The 21,924-nt window shown below is 41.8% G+C and overlaps 1 protein-coding gene across 4 annotated transcripts in view; it reads right to left on the bottom strand.

The window, feature by feature from the left end:
* Positions 1 to 21,924, bottom strand: part of NRF1 (nuclear respiratory factor 1) — a 145,628-nt gene that overhangs the window by 31,922 nt on the left and 91,782 nt on the right. For 2 of the 4 annotated variants that reach the window (XM_039243645.1, XM_039243662.1), the window contains exons 6-10: positions 15,002 to 15,160; positions 14,016 to 14,213; positions 13,264 to 13,365; positions 9,425 to 9,583; positions 6,863 to 7,020 (exon numbers count right to left, since the gene is read on the bottom strand). In XM_039243645.1, the coding sequence (XP_039099576.1) occupies positions 6,863 to 7,020; positions 9,425 to 9,583; positions 13,264 to 13,365; positions 14,016 to 14,213; positions 15,002 to 15,160 (776 nt within the window). The remainder of the gene's footprint in view (positions 1 to 6,862; positions 7,021 to 9,424; positions 9,584 to 13,263; positions 13,366 to 14,015; positions 14,214 to 15,001; positions 15,161 to 21,924) is intronic. The other 2 variants (XM_039243654.1, XM_039243671.1) reach the window with 2 other exon arrangements.

Genomic DNA, 21,924 nt, shown 5'->3' with positions numbered 1-21,924 from the left:
AGAAAAAAAAAACTGCTTGATAATTGCAGTATTGTAGTTTACAATTCAAATTTAAGAGATGGTAAAATGTGAAAGCAGCAGAAATCCAGCACCTCTCCTGGGAAAGTGTCAGCTCCCACTCCGCATAGTTACTGAAGGAGTATCAAACGTGGGCACTGGAGTAGAGGAGGTGGTGTCACATAGTATATTGGGAGAGTGAAGGGGGGGTGGTGACAAAGGCCTGGGTTTGACACCGAATAAGCCAGGTGAATAAGCTTTGCTCTGAAGCTGCCGATTGCCTAACTCTAGCACGCATACCTCGTGGTCACAAGCTGTAGGTGGGTTTGGGTGAAGGGCTGTGGACTGGTTGGGGCAGACATGTCCTGACTGTGGGCCAAGCAACATATACCACACTCTGTAGTGCTACTTCCATTTAAGAAAGCCAGCGGACAAGTAAAGCAACTGACATTATCATCTCCCTAAGGGAATATACGGATTCTAGGAAGCAGTAAAAGAAACCCAATGGATAGAAAAGTCTCATTAAATAGAATATTCTCCCTCTCTTACTAACTTGATTTAATTTTTAATATTTATGTCTGTGTTCAAGTTATTTTTTTCTGATAATAAAATACATGCAGAAGGCTTGTAAAAGTTTCATTAAGTATAAAAGAAACCTTAAAAATATACAGACATAAGTTTATTTCCTTCTAATCTTAAATACAGCTTTAAACAGCTAATAGTTAGGTATAATAGTTTTATACCCTGCTTTTTTCACCTAATGTTGTATTTCCCCATGTAAATACTCTGACATTTATTCAAGATAATAAATGAAAATTGACGATCCCCCTGCTTTTTTTTCTAGTCATTTATCTGTGGCTTCCTTTGACTTAGTTCAAAGTTATATATTTCAAATGCATTTGCTGCCTTCATAAACTTTTTCTATATATATTTTTTATTTTTAAGTAATCTCTGTACCCAATGTGGGGCTCAAACTCACAACCCCAAGAGTGATAGTTGCATGCTCCATTGACTGAGCCAGACAGGCGCCCCCGTTCATAAACATTTGGGGACTAATTGAGCCGGAGCAAAAGGCTCAACAATCATGGAGTGCATGTGTGGTCCATGTAAAAGCTGAGATCAGCCTCGGCTGACACACACTTCTTGGTGATCTGCTGCCCAACGCCAGTCATTTCATAGTATCTATAGCCAGATCTGATATCTGGGGACCTTTGATCTGGAATTCCTACCAAGGCTATTCTTTACATTTTACATGGCAGAGTTTAATTTTAAAGTCCTTCAAGAGTTATTAGAGCTAGTAAAATGAGTGATTAGTGTCTAGATCCTTCATCTCTAATATTTTTCTAAGAAACTTATTGTCAAATAACACTACCAGCCAAGTTTACAGTACCCAGCTGTCACTGGTTAATGACAAACATATTTCCTACTCTGACCTGAGACATTACAGAAAGCTGAAGTCTGTTCTTCGGAAAAAGCTGCAGCGGTGTGGTACTTTGGAGAAGGAAGCTGTATATGAAAATTGTTTCTATGGAAATACTATCTTTGTTTACAGGTTACCTCAGCGACTGCTCATACCCAGTTTTTATCACAATTTGTATAATTTTATTTCTGTGACCATCAAAGGCGATGTCCTGCCAGACCTGGAGCACCTGGACACATGCTTTCGGTGTGGAATTGTGCAGGCGATGAAGGGAGGGCAGCTACCCTGACGTGAGGGGCACCTATGCCCAATCACACCTACTGTATCATGCCTGAAGCTCTAAACATTTGAGGTCATATTTTTTAAATATTTTTTGAGAAGAGAGAGAGCACAAGTGCACGTGAGTAAGTGGGGGAGTGGCAGAGAGGGAGGGAGACACAGAATCCAAAGCAGCCTCCAGGCTCTGAGCTGTCAGCACAGAGCCCAACGCAGGGCTCTAACACAAACTGTGAGATCATGATCTGAGCCACCCAGGCGCCCCGAGGTCATTTTCTTTAATATCTTTCTAAAATATGTTTGGTAGAAGAAAGGCTGTGAAGAAGCACAATCTGGGTACAATCTGGGACCAGGAGTCTGAGGGGGATGACAGGCCCACAGGCCGGTGAGGTTAGTTATCTTATCCGCTGTCAGGAGCCAGAAGCAAAGCATCAAGGGAAGGATCTTTTCCATGGGGCATAAAGACAACTGTGACTCCTGTGGTCAGCAGGCATTCATTTCTAAATCTATACTGACCACTGACACTAGATTTCATGGAGAATGAGCAAACTGACTGCTAGAAAAAGATGGCCTTTACTTATAGGATGAAGAGGGATGCAAAGGTCTTTAAGTTACCACTTCACAAGTTTTTGCCAAAAGTAATTTCTTAACCAGAGTTACACATGAGAAGTTTCCATCAGCTTCTTATCTGCAAGTGTTCAACCTTTACAAGAAAGAGCAGCAGGTACGCTATTCCTGCCCTTCATCTCGAGAGATTTCTAGTCTTGGCTGTCCATTCCATTTTACTCAATAAATAAATACCAGTCCATAAAGTAAAGTATATTTTATTTTAATAACAAGTCTTATTTTAAGTCAATAATACTTTCATTTAAAAAAACAGTAAATTTTCCTCAAAAATATGATTCGCTTTTTTTTTTTTTTTAAGCCAAGTGTCTTCACAGCAAAAGAAAAGCAACTCTAAGTTCCTGGAGAAGAGGACTCAATGCGAGCCTTTGCTTTCCCATAGCGCTGAGTTGCGGCACTATGCACAGTAGACAGACCGTGAAAACGGTCTCGGTGCTGACAACACAGTGTAAATTTCTAGTAGGGCAAATGTAGACTCCGTCTACAAATACTTATCATCCATCTGTATACGCAAGGGCTGTACTGACTTAAGTTTACTTGTGGAAGAAGGAATATAATCCACAAGGACAGCTTAACCCACAAACTGAAACATTAAATTAATGTTTTTATCACAACAAATTACATGATGATTTCACTTCCTTTCTCCTCCAGTAGTTTGGCTCAATACTTTTGTTTTATTTCGTTTTGAGCTGTAATGCTCTTCACTTCATTTGTTCATTTGGATTCTCTCCCCATCTCTTTTCTAAAGATGCTGATTTATATGTATTTTGAAAATAATTAAAAATTAACTAGTTTCCAAATTTTTCAGTGACAATTTCTCCATAACCTCTTTGGATGATTTATAATGCCAGGGTGGGCTGGAGGCTGTTCGAGCCCAGGGCCCTTGTTCTGACTTGTTACACAAAACTCTTACACAGCGTGGTCGAAGAACAGGTTTGTCCTGCATCTGTCCTTATCCCCCTTTCCCCTCGGACAGGTGAAAGAGCTCCCCTGCCTTATTCCCCACCAGCCACGCCACACAGCTTCCGCCTCTCCCCTCACTCTGAGCCCACGGCGCGGCGGAGGGGCAGGGTATTAACCAAGCACCGCACTTATTCCATCTGCACCTGAAACAGGCGAGAAAGAAGCAGCGCTAAGAAATCACTGTTACCATGGGAACAAAGACCGGCTTTCTCAGGGCAGTTCTCACTAAGGTAATTTCCAGTGACAAATTCTGTGGAGGGGCTGGAGTATCATCTCATCCCACAAAGAAGCAAACACCAAGGGTGCGTGTCTTAAAAGTCCAAACCTCCTGCCGTCAGGCAGTGGGTTACCTTTCTTGGAATCAGAATGCCCCTAGCAGCCTGCTATCGTCTAGTCTTCATTGCCAGGCTTGGTTTCTCCCCCTGCAGCAGAGGCTGCAACACACCATCCCCCAACACGCATCGGGTGCTGAACTATCTGATTGCAAACAGATTTCAACATCTCTACCCTCCTACGTGCCACAGTGAACCATGTTCTCCTTCCTTTGGAGTAAACACTACAGCCACCTCAGCTGCATCTGACTTAGTTAACAAGCCCTCAGGGGAAACCATTACCCTCTTTGCCTTTAGAAATAAGCCCTGCTCCTTACACTAAAGGGAGCCAGAATGTGCCTCATATTTTCCACTAGGTATAGGGTTCCCAGGACACTCGCACTTCACTGGAATATCCAAGGTGCTGGCTCGATGATATCAAGTTCTGATGGTCTTTCATGGTGGCCTATTAGGCCCCAGGCCACAGTAAAGGGTTACCAGGCCAGAGGGAGGTTCTCACCCTGGCCATGGCTTTTAGGAAGTTTATCTGTACGTCCTTTCTCAAAGGAAGGAGTGGGGTTGGGCCAAAGTGTAAGGGGTCAAATAAGACTTTCATGTTATTGAAAAGCCACATGGTTCAATGGGCTAGGAAAAGAGTTTCAATCTCAGGTCACTCAGAGTACCCCTAGGAGAGGGAGGGGTGGGTGGGTGTGTGTGTGTGTGTGTGTGTGTGTGTGTGTGTGTGTTTCAATCTCAGGTCACTCAGAGTACCCCTAGGAGAGGGAGGGGTGTGTGTGTGTGTGTGTGTGTGTTTCAATCTCAGGTCACTCAGAGTACCCCTAGGAGAGGGAGGGATGTGTGTGTGTGTGTGTGTGTGTGTGTTTCAATCTCAGGTCACTCAGAGTACCCCTAGGAGAGGGAGGGGTGTGTGTGTGAGTTTCAATCTCAGGTCACTCAGAATACCCCTAGGAAAGGGGTGTGTGTGTGCGTGCTCCATACCTAATCAACCACCTTCAAACTTAGTCACTTTATCTCCACTCAACCCTTTAACAAATCACACCTGGTCCGCCTCTTCCTAACTGACCTTCTATTTGGTCTCCTTTTAAGCAATACTGAATATACAAAATTGAAAATACATTTAAATGATAACTCTTGGAGTGCCCGGCTGGCTCAGTCAGTAGAGCATGCGACTCTTGGTCTTGGGGCTGTGAGTCTGTGCCCCGTATTGGGTGCAGCGATTACTTTAAAATAAAACCTTAAAAAAATAAAAGTAAAAATGATAAGTCTAATTCTTGAAGTGCTAACTAGGGGCTGGGTACTTTGATGAGAGTCTTGGTGAATCTTTTTTAATTCTATATGATGAAAATTATCCTTGGGGCACCTGGGTGGCTCAGTCGGTTGACCGTCCGACTTCGGCTCAGGTCATGATCTCACAGTTCCTGGGTTCGAGCCCTGCCGTCGGGCTCTGTGCTGACAGCTAGCTCAGAGCTTGGAGCCTGTCTTCAGATTCTGTGTCTCCCTCTCTCTCTCTGACCCTCCCCTGCTCACGCTGTCTCTCTCTCTCAGAAATAAATAAAAACATTAAAAAAAAATTATCCTTATGATGATGAGGAAACCGAGGCCTAGGGGTTAAATTTCTCAAGATCAAATGCCTAGTAAGTGGCAGAGCTAGAATTCCAACCTGAATCTACGTGACCGCGGAACCTTCTTCTCAGCCCCCATACTATACAGCCACACAGAAGTCATTTCTGCATCAGCTTATGGAGGATTTCTAGTTATTTATCACAACCAATCTAAACTTAAGCTTTGGAGGAGGTGATCCCCTTCCTCTGAATTTCTGCAATGTTCATGGTTTGTACGGCACGATTCAACACTGCATTACATTCTGAGCAATAGTGTTCACTGTTTTACTTAAATTAATTTCCCCAGTGAGAACAGTATGATTTCTTTGAGGACAGACATGGTATCTTAGAGTGCTCTTTATTTACAAACTTACCTGGCAGAGTGCAGGCACTCTGTCATAAGAGTTCAGTGACTGAGACTAACAATAGCAGCTGCACATAATGGTGACAGCGGCCTTATCGTATGCCAGCCACTGATCTAAGGACCTTGCAGGCAGTGGCTTTCTCAGTTCTCACAACATCCCTATGAGGTAGCTGCTGTTTTTACCCTCATTTTACAGAAGAGGAAAGCCTGGGCATTGAGTTCAAGTAAATTATCCAAGGTTGAACAGCTAGGTGGGTGACGGAGCTGCAGTTTAAACCCAGATTGTCTGGCTTCAAGGCCCACACTCTTAAAATGCCTGGGTCCACTGGAAAATAGAATGATGTTGGCAATGAAGAAGAAAAAGAATGACATGGGGATGATCTTTTCTGTCAACAGATCAACAGAAGGAAACCAAGCGGGAACAATATGGTCTAGTTTTGGAAACCCTCATCACTGGAGTATCCCATTCTGCAGCACCCTTCCTAAGCACACCTGAAAAGAAATATTTCAATTATTTTTCCCAGTAAGCCAAAACTGATTTCAAAGTCACTGATAAGCAAAGTAAGGGAAACAGATTTCCTGAAAAGTGAGTAAAATCAGCTATCAAATAGCTAAGACATGGATTAACATCCCTAACAAAAAGTAGTTTAGGGACACCTGGGTGGCTCAGTTGGTTAAACATCTGACTTTGGCTCAGATAATGATCTCACAGTTTGTGGGTTCGAGCCCTGCATTGGGTTCTGTGCTGAGAGCTCAGAGCCTGAAGCCTGCTTCAGATGCTGTGTGTCTCCCTTTCTCTCTCCCCCCCTTCCCCCTCACACTCTGTCTCTCTCTCTCCGAAAGTTAAAAAAAAATTGTTTCTTTTGTAGAAGTGAAAGAATGACTAAAAGCAATTTGTTTTGTAGGGTAAATAGAAAATCAATCCTGAAGCTTCTTGCTTTATTATATTCTTTGGCCCTGTTAAAAACACAAAGTACTCGAAAACCTTGCTGCTTTTTGGTTTGTTAAAGGGCACAGAATAGGAGAAAGCAAAAGGGATCAAGGTCTCTTGACCAGCAGGCTTGAGCTGGAAGTCTGAAGGCAGGACTGGTTGTGGGGGTGGGTGGCGGAGGGTGGGAACGGGTTGGGTAAGGCTGGTCATAAGTCAAATTACAATACCCTGTGGGCTAAGAGTATTAAGCTCCCACTGCCAATTGTGACAAATTGAAGTACAGCGTTTATCTTTACAACCTGTAGGTAGGGACCGACCCACGATCGTCATCTGTCCCCCCACCCCTGCCTCCACCTGTTGAGCGCCATGGTGACTGTGGCTCCCTGTTGCATCTCCTGAGAAGCTGCCACTGCGGCCTCTGCCAACGACGCCACGGCCTGGGTGGCCTCTGATGCTTGCGTCGTCTGGATGGTCATCTCACCTCCTTGTAACGTGGCCCAATTTTGTTCCACCTGAGGCAGAAAGGACATGACAGTAAAGAATCAAAGTCACAGAAGGATTATAATAAATTGCTATGTGCTCAGCCAAATACATACACATTTTTAAATTAGCATGACCTACAATGTACAGAACAGGGTTTTTAGTATGCTATCTTTTGTGTATGGAAAGGGGGGTATTAGAATATATATTTGAATTTACTTATATTTGCATAAAGAAATTCTGGAAGGACACAAAAGAAACCATTGAAAATATTTTCCTTGGTGTGTGTGGGGGGAAGGGAGTTGTGGGGACAGGTTGGACAGGAGACAGAAAGCAAGATTTTCCAACATATACTTTTAAAAATATCTGAGCCCTATGAATAGGTTACCTATTTTTTTGAGTTCTTTTGAATAGGTAGTATATTGATAAGGCTCAGAACGAAAATTTTGACTAAACCATAAAATTTAAAAATTAGAATTTTTGAACAGACAGTAAATATAATCTTGAAAACATTCAAATGGTACCAAAAAGTATATAACGCCAGTACTCCAGACCTTGGGTAGAGAGGTGACCACTGGTTCCTATTTCTTGTGTAGCTTTGCAGGGATATTCCCTCTATATGCAAGCTTATTTACTCACTCCTATTTCCCTCTATCTACTCCCTCCTAAAAAATATAAATGGCAGCATATTCTATGTCATCTTTTTGTACCTTGCTTGTTTCACAAACAATACATCTCTGAAGTGATTCTATTTTAGAATGTATAAAACTGCTTCATCCATTCATGATTCATAATAATGGCTGGAAAGCACTGTATTATAGAGGTACACCATGATTTATTTAACCAGCCATCTTTTAATGGACATTTAGGTCATTTTTAGTCTTTTGCTATTACAAGCAGTACTGCGATGAATATCTTTACATACTATGTTGTAGATTTTATGGAAGTCTATTTATAGAGTAAATTCCTAGAAGTGGGATTATCTATCATTTACTTTGTATTTTAATTATCGATGGAAACTGCCAAATGCAGGAAACATTTTTTTTAATGTATAAAAAACTGCTTGCCTTTTAGTGGGGGGGTGGAATTATGAAGAAACAAAATAAAACAAAAAAACTCTATCTGGTGACAGGATAGATGATAATTCAGTTGTGCAAGATTTAGCTCAGGGGTTCTTGGTGTCGGCACTATTCACATTTAAAGCCAGACAAGTCTTTCTGTGGAGGGCTGTCCTGTGCCATGAAGGACGTTTAGCAGCATCCCTGGCTTCTACCTAATACTAGATGCTAATAGCACCCTCCTCGGTCATGACAATCCAAGACATCTCCAGATAGTACCAAATGTCCTGGGTGTGTGGCGGGGGGTACCCTAACTGAGAACCATTGATTTTAGTAAAATGCTTTGCATTTAGGGACTTCTTAGTCCTGGATGCCTATATCTAGCTACTTCAGTCTGTTTTGCTCAATAAATGTTAGTTGATGAATTATTCCTCCTCAAAAACAAAAAGCAGCAGGGGCAGTGTGAAAGCAATTTCTATTTGACAATATGGTAGGTGATAAATCAATTAGCTCAGGTCCAATATTTCTATGGACTCGGGTCTCAGGACATTAGCTGTGCTTACTGGGGCTCTTGCTGTTCCTGATTCACACTGCTTGGGCCCAATGAGTGGAGACCTGTGTCTCCTGCATGTTTACTGTATCCCAAAGAAAGTGCCACAAGCTCGGGAGAGGCAGATATTTAAAATGCCTCCTGCTTTGGCTCTATGACCACACTTAGATTATGACAGTGCTTCTCAGAATGTTTGTCAAAAACCTCCCAGAAAATGGGACACTCCTTGGAACTACCCTAGTTTCTGCCCTGAGTTCTCATAGGCAAACCTTCAGGGCCCATCACTAAGCAGCAGAGACATCCCACTTCCTTCCCTCAGAGCGGCAAAGCTGCCTACTCGGGAACTCACAAAACTCTTGCTTCCTGAGAGTTAATCTCTCTTTGATTTCATTTACTCCAGTGAGTGTCAGTGTAAATACTGCCACTTTAAATGGCAAGCTACACCGCCAGTCTGTAGATGGTCTGTGATTGCGCTCGACACATCAGCCGAAGCTGGCCAACTCAGTCACCTTTTGCCATTAAACAGTCTTCCTCTTTCCAGGTCTGCCCCTCTAGGTTTTTGCCCATCCCACTGCAGAGCTCGGCCTAGTGCAGCTCTCCCAAGACTCAGACTCCAATGGCAGCAATTTAATGTATACACATTTAGTTACAACTGTATTTGCAGCAAAAATGGTATTAGAAAGTTGCCATATACAGTATACTTTAAGGAAGTTAAATTATATGGCATGAAAGATTAATGGATGGTGGCAAAGGGTAGAGAGGAAGTAGGAAGAAGAAGCAGACGAAGAGATTTCTATTCAGAATAATGGCAGGTGATAAATAAATCACTTGGGTGTTAACATTTCTTTGGAATTTCCTATTCTTCAGCCTCAGTGCTTTAGTTGTATTTGCTTGAGCTCTTGTTGCTCTCCCTTTCCATCTGTTGGGAGCCACTGTGTGGTTATCTATGCCGGATGTCACCATGTCCCAGAGAAAGGGCCCCAAGCCCTAGGAGGGAAAGATATTCAGAGGATGTACAGTTAGCATCAATGCTTTTCTGAGAGACCCACTCCAACGAGGCCCTTCAAACTGTGGTTACTCTTATCCCTCTAGCTACAGTGAACCCCGAGGCCCTTTCCCACTTTCCCAGCGCAGTGCGCTGACGGTGCTCCTTTTGATAGGAACACAACTCCTACCTCTGCTTCCTGTTCACCCTACTAGTCTGAGTTCAGGTGGGCCTGAAGGAGCCCAGACAACTCCACTTCCCTATGGTCTGAGGCTTGGGACCTCTCCTCTGTGTTCCACAGCACCCTGGGCTTGCTTCTACTAAATTCTTACCTCATTGCCATTGTGCTTTGATGAGTTTTTCTCTACCACCTACCTGTGTGCTCCTTAAGAGCAAGAGAAGCCTTTAATTTCCTGTATCTATAGAATCTATAGTACCTGGCACAGGGCTCAGAAAGTATTTACTGAAGGGCAGGATGGAGAACGTATTCCTTTATTCATGTTTCCCTATTTGTTCTTCAGCCTACCTGGATCTCAGATAAACTGATATTCATAAAAAAAACCCATCTAAAACAAGTCATGCTACTGTTATTGTTACATGTTGATGGCTCAATTTAAAATTCATGTTTCCGGGACGTCTGGGGGCTCAGTCGGTTAATCGTCCAACTCCTATTTCAGCTCAGGTCATGGTCTTATGGTTCATGAGCTTGAGCTCCACATTCTGGCATTCTCTCTCATCTCTCTCTGCCCCTACCCCATTTGCACTCTCTCTCTCAAAATAAATAAACTTAAAAAAAACCAAACTTTAAAATTCATGTCTCCAATGTCTTTGTACTTTGGTTTCTTCTAACAGAACCTTATGTACCATGATAGTCAGATACCATTTTATTTCAACATTTGACCTTCCTGCCACTTAAATGCAATTAACACCACCACTACCAATTGGTGGTCTTTTCACACAACAGAATAAACTCTCAAATCCATGTGCATATTTGTAAATATGCCATCAAAACTGAAATTGTACAAATACTTTGAAATCAACATAGTTTATTTCACATATTTTGAAGTCTTTCCTTGTTCATTTCTAAATGTCTACGTAACTTGTTTTGTGTCTTTAATTAGTTTAAAGCTGTCTAAGGTGAGAGGTTTTTTTTGTTTCTTTCAAACTACAGTCAACCCTTCAACAACACAGGTTTGAACTGTTTGGATCCGTTTATAAGTGGATTTGTTTTTCAATAAATACAGTACAGACTAGAAACGTGTTTTCCTTATAATTTTCTTAATAACATTTTCTTTAGCTTGCTTTATTGTAAGAATACAGGATACAATTGATATAACATTACAAAATACGTGCTAATCGACTGTTTATGTTATCAGTAAGGCTTCTGCTTGATCGTAGGCTATTAAGTTTTGAAGGACTTAAAGTTATATGTGAATTTGACTGCACGGGAGGGTGGCCAGCTGTTCAAGAATTATTGGGTATTCCGACCACACAGAATACTCCAAAAGATTTGGGAGACCATATATTACCACAAGGAACAGGCTCCCAGTGGTCCTTCTAATAAACGTAACTAAATGGAACTAACTGGATTTTGAAGGCAGCTTGGCCTATTGGTAACAGCGCTCACTGGCAAGGCTGGGAGCACCAAGTGACCTCACAACTTCTAAAAGTATAGTTTTCGTTTGCTTTTGTAGAGTACTTTCTACTCCTTGGGAAAAGAGATGCTAAACACAAGGTAGTAGGATGTTTTTGCTGAGTCATCTGATATAATGTTTCATTAACTTGATGTGGTCTTATCTGCCCATAAGCAGTGAGGTATTTTGAGTAATTATAGTTCTTACGGCTCAAAACTGAGAGGCTAACGACCACGTCAACATCTAGGACCAATGAGAAGTAAAATAAATCATACTATTACATGGAAAACATTTTGTCACTTTCTGAGATAACCTGTGCTGCTTCTCTTTGTTGTGTTTCATTGGAAGTGTGGGAAGAGTTACAGTTTGTTTTTAAATCTGAAATTTGGGTGTGTAGCAGCAGGCTATTTCTGTCATTCACTCACTCCTACAACAGATGACTTAAAAATGATGTTAGTGTGCTGAAAAAGCCCTAAGTAACTACGATTTTTTAAATTCTTTATATTTTTCTGTGAACTTCTGAATGTGTTAATTACCACCATATATATATATATATATATACATATAAAGTTATTTAGCTACACGGGCTTCAAAGAATTAGTCTCTAGAGAAGTGTTTAAGAAACACAGTCACTTGCTTCACACAGTACCAGAAACATTCAGTAGGGAGATACGGTTGATAACTTTGAATAAGTCAAAGAGTAAATACACCCACCGCTGTCTTTTCTATCTATCTCACACTTCAAGGACAGTCCTCCACTTTTAGTGTTTGGGGACTGACGAGTTTTTCCCTCAGCTAATCCACACTCTTACATGTTTATATACTTCTAAAAGTGAATATCCTGTGGACTATTAACCTTTCTATACTGCACAACCAAATGCTGGCTCCTGCCTCCCACATCTCAGACTCCCTAGCTGGAAACCACCTCTCCTGGAGGCAGAGACCACTGGGCAGGGACCGTGATTCATTTCTGCAGACATTTCTCTCTCCCTCCAGACAGGAGCTTCTTGAGAGCAGGGTTCCTGTGTAAATCAACGCCACACATCTAACACGTCATTGCGTTATGGCAGGGGCTCGGTTCACGCTGGCTGACTGGGTAGCCCACTGTTTCTCTTCATCTCACTAGCCATGAGAGCTTTATTAGTTCTCTCCCTTTCCTGAGTTGCACACATGAATATGACTTTGTGGTGTCCTGAGCAGAAGTGCTTCATGGTTTTAAGCAAGGGTGAGAGAACACTTTTAGCTTTATTTCTAATACTGCTCTTTTGACAGTTGTTAGCCGTTCTTCAAATGTCAGGGGTACACCACCCTGGTACCTTTCGGGGAAAAGCCCGCACTGCCTCAACGAACCCTTTCCTGACCTTCACCGACGGCTCAGAGTTTAGATGACAGTTTTCCAAACATGTTACATAGCTTCGACACTTATTCTGTGACTTTGGGCACGTCACCTAACCTCTACGTGTTTCTGTTTTCTCATCTATAAAGTGAAGATGGTAACAGAACCTATTCTTAATATAGGGTTGAGCACTTAGTTTATCAAGTGCTCAATTAAAGTTAGCTACCTTTAGGTTAACATCCTATAGTTACTTCGATTTTGGGAGAGGAGGATTTTCTCATAGTCTTTTCAAAGGCATATTTAAAATGTAATAAATGATGACTACTGCTTTACAAATATATTTATCCCTTCAAAGAATTCTTTGGTCAGCTCCAGTCTTAATGATCTAATTTTTAAACATTAAGCCTAATGATTAAATTCTTTGGGATTCACAGCATAAAAGTATTACACAGATCATCTTTTTTTGTTATGTATTATACAAAAATGCTATATTGCAAATGTAAAATTATAAGTGACAGGTCTAAATCATAAAGATCTAGGAATTTCAATGATTACAATTAATATACACAACATGAGATAGTCTGCAAAACTGTCATGGTCTAATGCTACCAATGTGTAGGCTACTCGGCCTCGCTATTTTCTGAACCCTAACTACTCCCTCGCCTATGCCTTTAAGTATTTAAGCAGATGCAGACCAAATCCTCTTTCTTACCTCTCCATCGGCCACAGCAGAATAATTCACTTGGGCAACAGTGACTGTGGTTGGCAATTCTGAAGCATCAGCCAATGTGGCTACTGTTGCCCCTGTACCAACCTAAAGAAAAATACAGAAGGTGAGAAGTGTCAGTAGATGGATCTGTCTACCTTTCCTTTTGTCAGAAGTCAAGATTCATTTAATCCAAAATTCAGCTCAGGTGCTGATTAACAGGCTTTGTAATGTGAAATGAGTTCCTAAAATCGTATCTCAGACACTTACAGGAGCACTAGTATTTTATTTCAACCGAAAAAATCAATATTAGAAGCTATCATGTTTCACCATCAGTGCCTAGTATTGGTCAACCAACTTTCTACTCTCACTCCAATCTGAATCTTGTTTATTTTTATTTTTATTTTTTGTTTCCAATCTGAATTTTAGACACTCCCTATTTACCAACACACTGTGTTTTACCACAGGTAATTTAGAAGGAATAGCTCCTAGCCCCTGACAGAATGAAACCATAAAAAAGAAGCCATTTTTACAGTGCTTTGTTTGGGAAATGTCTGGAAAAGCCATCTACAGCTCCATATTTAACATACTGCAAACAATTTAAAATATTATTTAAAAATAAATTTCAGATAGAAAGATCTTGAGGAGTTTCAAAAAGTTACATAAGGGTCACATGAAGCAAACTTTCTCCAGTGTGAGGTGAGGTGCCCACCAGTCCACCTCAGAAACCATAGTTTGGTGGCCATAGGTTTACTCACCTGGATGAGTGAGACAGTGCCGTCAGGGTTACTAAAGGTCTGGACTACGGTCTGTGATGGTACAAGATGGGCTATACTGTGTGTGGTTGTGGCCTGTGTTTGTGTTTGCTGATCTTCAAAAGCATACAAAAGGTCCTCCCGCCCATGCTGTTTATAACAGTTTTTAACTATGGTCCGTAGTGCTTGGGTCCATGAAACCTGTCACCAAAAGACCAGAAAAGCACATTTAAAAAGTCACAAAGAAGCGTGGCTATTCAGTCCCACCATGGGATAAGCAGCTGCTTAGCTAACAAACCAAACCAAACCTGCACAGAGTAAGCTCCGTAGGTTTATTTCCCGGAGGCCGATTGTGGCGCAAAGAAACTCGGCACCAAGCACCAAAGATCTCCCACTGGTTTCCTTCCTGAGCAAAGTCTGGTTTTGCTTTTGGGTTTTATACCCCAAACTAACCTGAGGCCAACTCTTAAACTTCTCACAAAAGAAGGTTACTCTTTTGACAAGAATTTTATGTTACAATTCTCAATAAACTTCCAAGCTAAGAAACACATATGCAGAAAGAGCAAGGGACGACAATTAGTTGAGTCCACCTTTTTAAAAAGAAGTGTCATTAGCAGCAGCCTTCACCAACTTCACATCTAATTCTATTATTTACATTTTTCAACGGTGGTTCTTGCTAACCAGAAATAAGGACATCTCTAAGTCTTCGAAGTGATTAATGCTTTTTCCTGAAGTTTCTTCAGTTTTTCCAAGCACCTCATAATATTAAAACTGCTCCAAAAGGCAACTAGGGGGAAGGAAGTGTAAATTCATGGACCCGTCCCGAGTCCACAGTGACGATATGATGAATGGGGAAGGCTATAAATCAGAGAATATCAAACTTCTTTTGGGAGACAGGTTTGGCTATCGCACAAATGTTTTCAGACTTTTTAGCATAGCTGATTCTGAATGGAAAAGCAACAGGCTACTCAGCTCTGAGAAACCCTCACCCTCTGCTTTTGCTCTTCTGTGCGGACGTCGCTCCGGACATTTGCCCATGGGATATCTTCAGGCCACCAGATGGGCTTGCAGCTTTCTTTGCCCCAGCCTGGTTTTCCCCGACCTGTGGAGTACTTGAGCATCTCTGGAATAAATGCCCGAAGCTGGGCCTAGAAGACAAGAGTGTGGTCATCAGCAGTCATGAAAGACATCTGGGATGTCTTTGCGCCTTCCACCAAGTTCTACGATAATAAAACAGATAGCCCTCCTGGATGGTCCCAGAGAATTCCAAGATGTGACTGAGAATTATATATACGTATGTTGGTCAAGTATACATCAAGCTGTATTTCACAGAACTGGCCCTGGAAGATCAAGAATACCTGCCCTCAAGTTTGATTTCTGCCTAAGATGTTCCTGATGCCATTTCCCTCATTTCCCTTCTACAGCTTCCCACGGATTCAAGGTGTCTAACAAAGTTGACATGTTTTCAGTATTGTTCTGGAGGCAGTAACCTGGCCATTAGATAAGGGAAGTAAGAGGTGAGGAGCAGGTAGAATCATCATTGTTTGTAGCTGATATGACTGTGCATCTGGAAAACCCCAGAGAGTCAAAGGAAAAACTACTATAAACAGCAAGAGAATTCAGGAAGGTGGTTGGTTACAAATAGGCTTTACTTAATAAGAAGGGAAAATAACCCTAAAGCTTTCCCTGAAAGTTTCTTGTATGCTAGGCCAATGTCTGTGGCTCTGACATACAATCAGTGAAGCATATGTCATCTTAAACACATTATGGAGTTCATTCAGATTTATTTTACAAATCGAATCCAGACCGAGCAGGTGTTAAACCAGAGACAGCTGCCTTTCTTCATCTCCTGGCACAGCAGTCACACTGAGTGTGTGTGTTGGAGGAGGAGGGAAGCCTGCTTTGTGAATATTCTTAATTGCCTACAATGATTTTTGGCAAGAGAAGCAATTTATGAAGTTCTAACGTCCCTCCCCAGACCTACTGCTTTCCTTGTAACCTCTGCAACACTCCAGAGATAAGCATTCTCCTCCAACTAAGGACACATCCAGGTTGCCTCCACAGCTTAAGACCAAAAGGATAAGACAATTTTGGCAATGAGTCAGACCCAAGGACATGGGCTTGTAGGTGTAAAAGAGAGTGAGAGAAAAAAAAACCTAGAAATGGGAATACTGAAGTATTAATGAGAGAATGAGTGCAACACTACTTTAATACTGAAGAGCCTATTTAAATATCAGGTGTTCTTATCTGAATATTATTTTACCAGAAGATGATACCAATTATTATATAATATAATTATTATATCACATAATAACAGGGAATCATGCTTCCCTAATAAATAGAGCTCTGGCTGACGATATTTACGTGGCCATTCCTTGCGCCCAGGCTGCCATTTCACCTCCCTGAGGCTGCCTCTCCCAGATAGTCTCCTGCCTACAGGATATGATATAATACACTCGGTATATATTTGGCTCTGCGGCATCAAGCAGCAGGCTAATAGAAATGTATCCATTTGCAAACCCAGGCTATCAGCTGGCTCATGAGGTCATTTCTTCAGTTATTTTAAGAAAGTACATCTCAAAGTCATTTTTCCCTTTATCCTGATTTCCTGGGAGTGTGTCTTTTTCTAGCCTCAGATACATAGAGAAGGAAAAGGCTTAATCCTGCAATATTTGTGTTTCTTCATATAAAAAACACATGGCTTTCGTCTATCTCTTTTGTTCTAATCCCAGGAACATTCTCCAAAAGTAGAGTTCTTTATATCCATACCTAGCAGAGTCTGGAGATAATGAAATAAGAAGGCTAAATAGCTTTAAATTAACACAAGACGACAGTGTTCAGAAAGAACTCGCTGTCAGAGTCTGCTCAGATCCCGCCTGGACCCCCATACATTCTCTGATTCTGACTCTCCAGCTTCTGACGCCCCACCCGTTTGCACCACAGTCTCCCACACTCCCCAGTCCTGGGTCACCCTGGCACTTGGCGACGGACACCTACACCTTTCATCCTGTCTTGCTTTTTGGCTCTGTCCTATCAGGCTTTCCCCTGGGCTTCCGGGACTCACAGGTTGCGGGAAGTGTGGGCAGAGCACCAGCCTACTCACTTAAAAGCCTCCTCTGCCCTCTCTCCACCCACCTGTCTTCTTGGAGTCTTACTCTTTGCCAGGAGAACCCCACCTTCTTTCCCTAGACAGCCAAGCTCAAAGTCTCGGTCAGGTTTACCTCTTTCCTTCAATACCCATCTAGCTACTTCTTGCAGGTTCAATTCCTTCTTCTTTGAAATGCCTGTGCTCTCCGTCCCTTCTTCTCCTGTCCCACCTGTGTCCCCACTTCCTAGTCCAAGGCCAGTGCATCCTTCCAGCTGACCTTCTAGTGTAACTTCACGTTCTCCCCTCTCTTCCTCATCCCATGTGTCCTTAACAGACAGCTTTCCCTAAATGCTGCACAGCTCCAATGCTCAAAAACTTTTAAATGGCCTCTCACTACTAGGAACTAAACCAGACTCCTCTGTCCAGCTTTTCCACCTGCCACAGCCCAGCCTCCCACCACTATTCCTGCTAATTGCCAACAGGCCGCCTTGGTCCTCATTAGGTGAGTCTCTGCACTGTCTTATAAACTGAACTCACTTCTGCTTCTATGCCTTTGGATTTGTTCCCCCAGTGGGAGCACCTTCTCAAGCCGACACATGTTCCTTATTGCCCACCAGATTCCACATTCTTTGTGAAATATATCTTGACTCCTTCTTCAGTCAGTTTGTTCTCAGTCAGTCAATAAGAACACAAGCTCTAGACTAAGAGTTGGCCCAGAACCCTAGCTCGCTCTCTGAATCTTAATTTCCTCAACCGCAAAGCAGTAATAAAAATGGCAAGTATACAGGGTCAATTCAATGGATCAGATAGTGGGTAGATATACATAGCTGCATTGAATGAACAGGAGTTTTACTATTATTACTTCAGTCATCAGTCCTCTATTTTTTTTGAAGTTTATTCATTTTGAGAGAGGGCTAGAGTGTGTGCTGGGAAGGGACAGAGAGAGAGGGAGAGAGAGGATCCCAAGCAGGCTCATTGTTGCACAGAGTACAACGTGGGGGTCGAACCCACAAATGGTGAGATCATGACCTGAGCCAAAACCAAGAGTCAGACACCCAAAATGAATGAAAAAGCCAATGTTCCGAAATGGTTTTCTAATACTAAACACACTGACATATGGAAAGACATTTATCCTTAGTTCTTCAGGGTGGTATGGTGCAAAAATGCAGAAGGAGGCAGAAGAATGAGTGAATAAGTATCTGTGTAAACATGGTTGAAGAAGAGAAATAAAGAATGCTAGAATCAAAAAGTGAATCTAGGCCAATTTTGTGCCTTGAGGAAGAGAGCTGTTACCCACATGCCCCAATACATAGATAGTGCAGGTGATTTGTTCTGCGGGATCTTTGAGTGTGAGCGGGGGAGGGGCAGAGAGAGAGAGGGAGACAGAATCTGAAACAGGCTCCAGGTTCTGAGCTGACAGCACAGAGCCCGACGTAGGGCTCAAACTCATGAACCATGAGATCACGACCTGAGCTGAAGTCGGACATTTAACTGACTAAGCCAGCCAGGTGCCCCTAAACATTTTTTTTAAAAGTATACAAGCAGATTACTAGTGAGAGAACTAGACTTAGGAAGCCTGTCAAAGATGTTCTGTGTCAGAAACCTCTGGATGGGAAATGTCTCAAAGTCCTGGGAAGAAGAAAGTAGGAGAAAAAAGCAACACGGTGTTGGGGGGCAGGGGGATGGTTACATCCATAGGTAAAAATTCCATTAAACATTAAAAAAATGGGACCAGAGTGAAATTTAACTGCTGGTATACAAGTTCCAATTCAGAGGCAGATTTTAGGTTTTTATTAATTATCAACTGTATAAATCTGCCTTCATATCAAAACAAGAGGCAAAAAGCACTTTCTACAAATAAAAGTTCACTTGTCAACTCTGTACACGTGGGGGGTAAAGACTGTTCTTGCTTTTAAATGCACAGAAATAATATAGCTTCACTGAAAATGGCAATTTTTCATCAGGCTTTTTTTTAAAGTTTATTTTGAGAAAGAGAGAGAGTGAGCAAGCAAGAGCACACGCACTCGGGGAAGGGGCAGACAGAGGGGGGAGAGAGAGAATCCCTAGCAGGCTCTGCACTGTCAGTGCAGAGCCCTATGCTGGGTTTGAACTCATGAACCGTGAGACCATGACCTGAGTCGAAATCAAGAGTCTGACTCCTAACTAAGCCACCCAGGCACCCCCATCAGACTATTTTTATACTGTCCCAAATAAACAGTGCTAAGGCTAAAGGGATTATCAGTAAGAGAAAATGAACTACTCAGTATAGAAAGAGTTAAATGATTTCTTTCCAGAATTCAGCACTGTGTTCTCATTACTAGTTGGATTAATTACTGGTCCTGGAGAGTTTTGGAATCCCAAGCTACTCAGTGTGCTTGTTAAGGAAGGTTTGTCATTAATCCCCAGAGGAGACAATCAATAGGATCAGCAAAGGTAAAGCCTACCCTCCCAGGCTGTCCTTTAATTGGGCCACAGCAAGCTTTCCCAGCCTCCCATTCTAATTTGGGGTTCTTAATGGACTTAAAGTGCCCAGCTTGGTCAGTGAACCCACCCCAAACCGGTGAAGAGTGGAAAGTACCACTCCTTCCAGGGCATACTCGGCAAAGAGAAACCATACCAAACTCCTGCCAGTGGCAGTCAAAAGTAAAGATTATGTGGGAACCACACATGTTTTTAAAAAGATTTTGTAAACTTCTAAAAAGGTTAATCTATCCAAAATGAAATAATAATCCTTACTATGTTAGAAATTTTCCACTCGTAAATCTGCTGTCCAACCACGCATTCCCCTTGCGCATTCCCAAATGCCTGTCTTCTCTCTGCTCAGCTTGTACCCGAGTCTACGATTTTTGAGGCACCTGGTGTCTATTTTGATTCCGTTACCAAGAAAAGACTGCTCAAACCAAACAGTTTGCCAACTCCCCCTCTACCGAAACGATGAGAGTATACATAATAGGTTTCGGGATAAGGCTGTTGAAATCCAACAGTTTTGAAGGTGATGTTTTCTATAGCGTACAAGAGAACAGGGATGTGGCAAAGAAGGGAAACTGGAGAATTTTCAAACTGTTGCCTTCAATATTTTAATTTAAAATTATGATCTTCCAGGTTGACAGGGTCAATTATATTCGAATGGATATTTAAAGGGCATTAGAAAGCAAAAGCAAACATTTTTGCTCACTATCTGAAATTATTTGTACCACTAACCTCTGTTCACAGAGATCGTAGAAGTGGATTTCCTTATTAGAAATGCCAGTCCTATATCCTTATTCCCTAGGAGCACCAGCACCAACAGTGGCTCCTTTTAATCTCATTTCCCCATAAAACACAGTCCCTTAGAAACATGGCAAAAACAAGTTTGGAAGGAAGAGGAAGTTCAGAGAATACAAGACAATGAAGACACTCATTTCTTTCAGTCTCTTCTTTCAGGCCAATCCTTCTGGTCTGTCTCTACATGCCATCAACCTACCAAACTGTCTCCCTCCCATTAAGCAAAATGCTCTCACAATTCTACTTTCCCTTTGAAGGAGTCTCACCTTGGTCTGTTTCTGCCACCTCATCTCAGCTGTACTCTTTTGTACAAAAAAATCAAAATAACACAGTCCTCTTTTCCATCCACCTTCCCCGATCCAGTCACCTATCAGCAGCAGAATGTCCTTCCTTATAGGTCAATCTATGCCTTTACATGAATATATGATGGAAGAGAACAGTTTTATGTGACAAAATAAAACACAAACAGTACCATAGTGTACATAGTTTATGGCAACTCACTTTCTGCCCTCAACATGCTGTCACAGAGATCTCATGGTAGTATAACTAGAATAATCTCATTCTCAGAAAGTAGTTGCCTCGCATCCGTGATATAGTCTTTGCCGTTTTATTTAACCATTCTCCTGCTGATGAACATTTAGATTATTTATAGTGCTTGTAAAATGTTTCTTTGTGCACATGTGTATTTCTCTAGTAGCAAAGTGAAATTCTGCTTAGAAGGTACATGCATTTAACATTTTAATAGACACTGCCAAACTGTCCTCCAAAAAAGTCTGCCAATCCCACTCCCATCAACAGTTCATGACAGTACCCATTTTGTCACACCCTCCTTCACATTTTTTTATTACCAAGCTTTCTTATTTTGACTCATCGAATGTGGGGGAAATGGTAATTATTTCAATTTTCATTACTAGTGAGGTTGAGAATCTTTTCATACATTTACTGATCACATTCTCTTTTTGTGAACTGTTTAGGATGCTTTGTTTATTTTTCAAATCATCTCTTTCTTATTAATCTGAAAGAAATGTTAATCTGTTCTGCATATTAATACTTTGCCATGTAATTTGAAAATATTTTTCACTAGTCTAGTTGTATCTTGCAAATGGAATTTATATGCCAATTCCCTTTTATGAGAATTCCCAATTATACCACTATTCTTTTACTCTACTCAAAATATGTTGGGGGGCCTGGGTGGCTCAGTCAGTTAAGTGTCTGACTCTGGCTCAGGTCATGATCTCATAGTTTGTGGGTTTGAGCCCCGCGTCAGGCTGTGCTGAATGCTTGCGCAGAGCCTGGAGTCTGCTTGGGATTCTGTGACTCCCTCTCTCTCTGCCCCTGCCCTGCTCATGCTCTGTCTCTCAAAAATAAATAAATGTTTAAAAAAAATGCTATGTTCCACTTAAGAATTCAATATCTATTTTACTGTTTATTTATTTTTTGAGATAGAGTCAGAGAGCAGGGGAGGGGCAGAGAGAGAGGGAGACACAGAATCTGAAGCAGGCTCCACGCTCTGAGCTGTCAGCACAGAGCCCAACATGGGGCTCAGACCCCCAAACTGCG

This window comes from Hyaena hyaena, unplaced genomic scaffold (assembly GCF_003009895.1).
Source record: "Hyaena hyaena isolate Hyena2069 unplaced genomic scaffold, ASM300989v1 scaffold_8, whole genome shotgun sequence".
Taxonomy (NCBI): Eukaryota; Metazoa; Chordata; class Mammalia; order Carnivora; family Hyaenidae; genus Hyaena; species Hyaena hyaena.
Note: the sequence above shows the minus strand (reverse complement) of the source record. Positions and strands in the feature narration are given on the sequence as shown.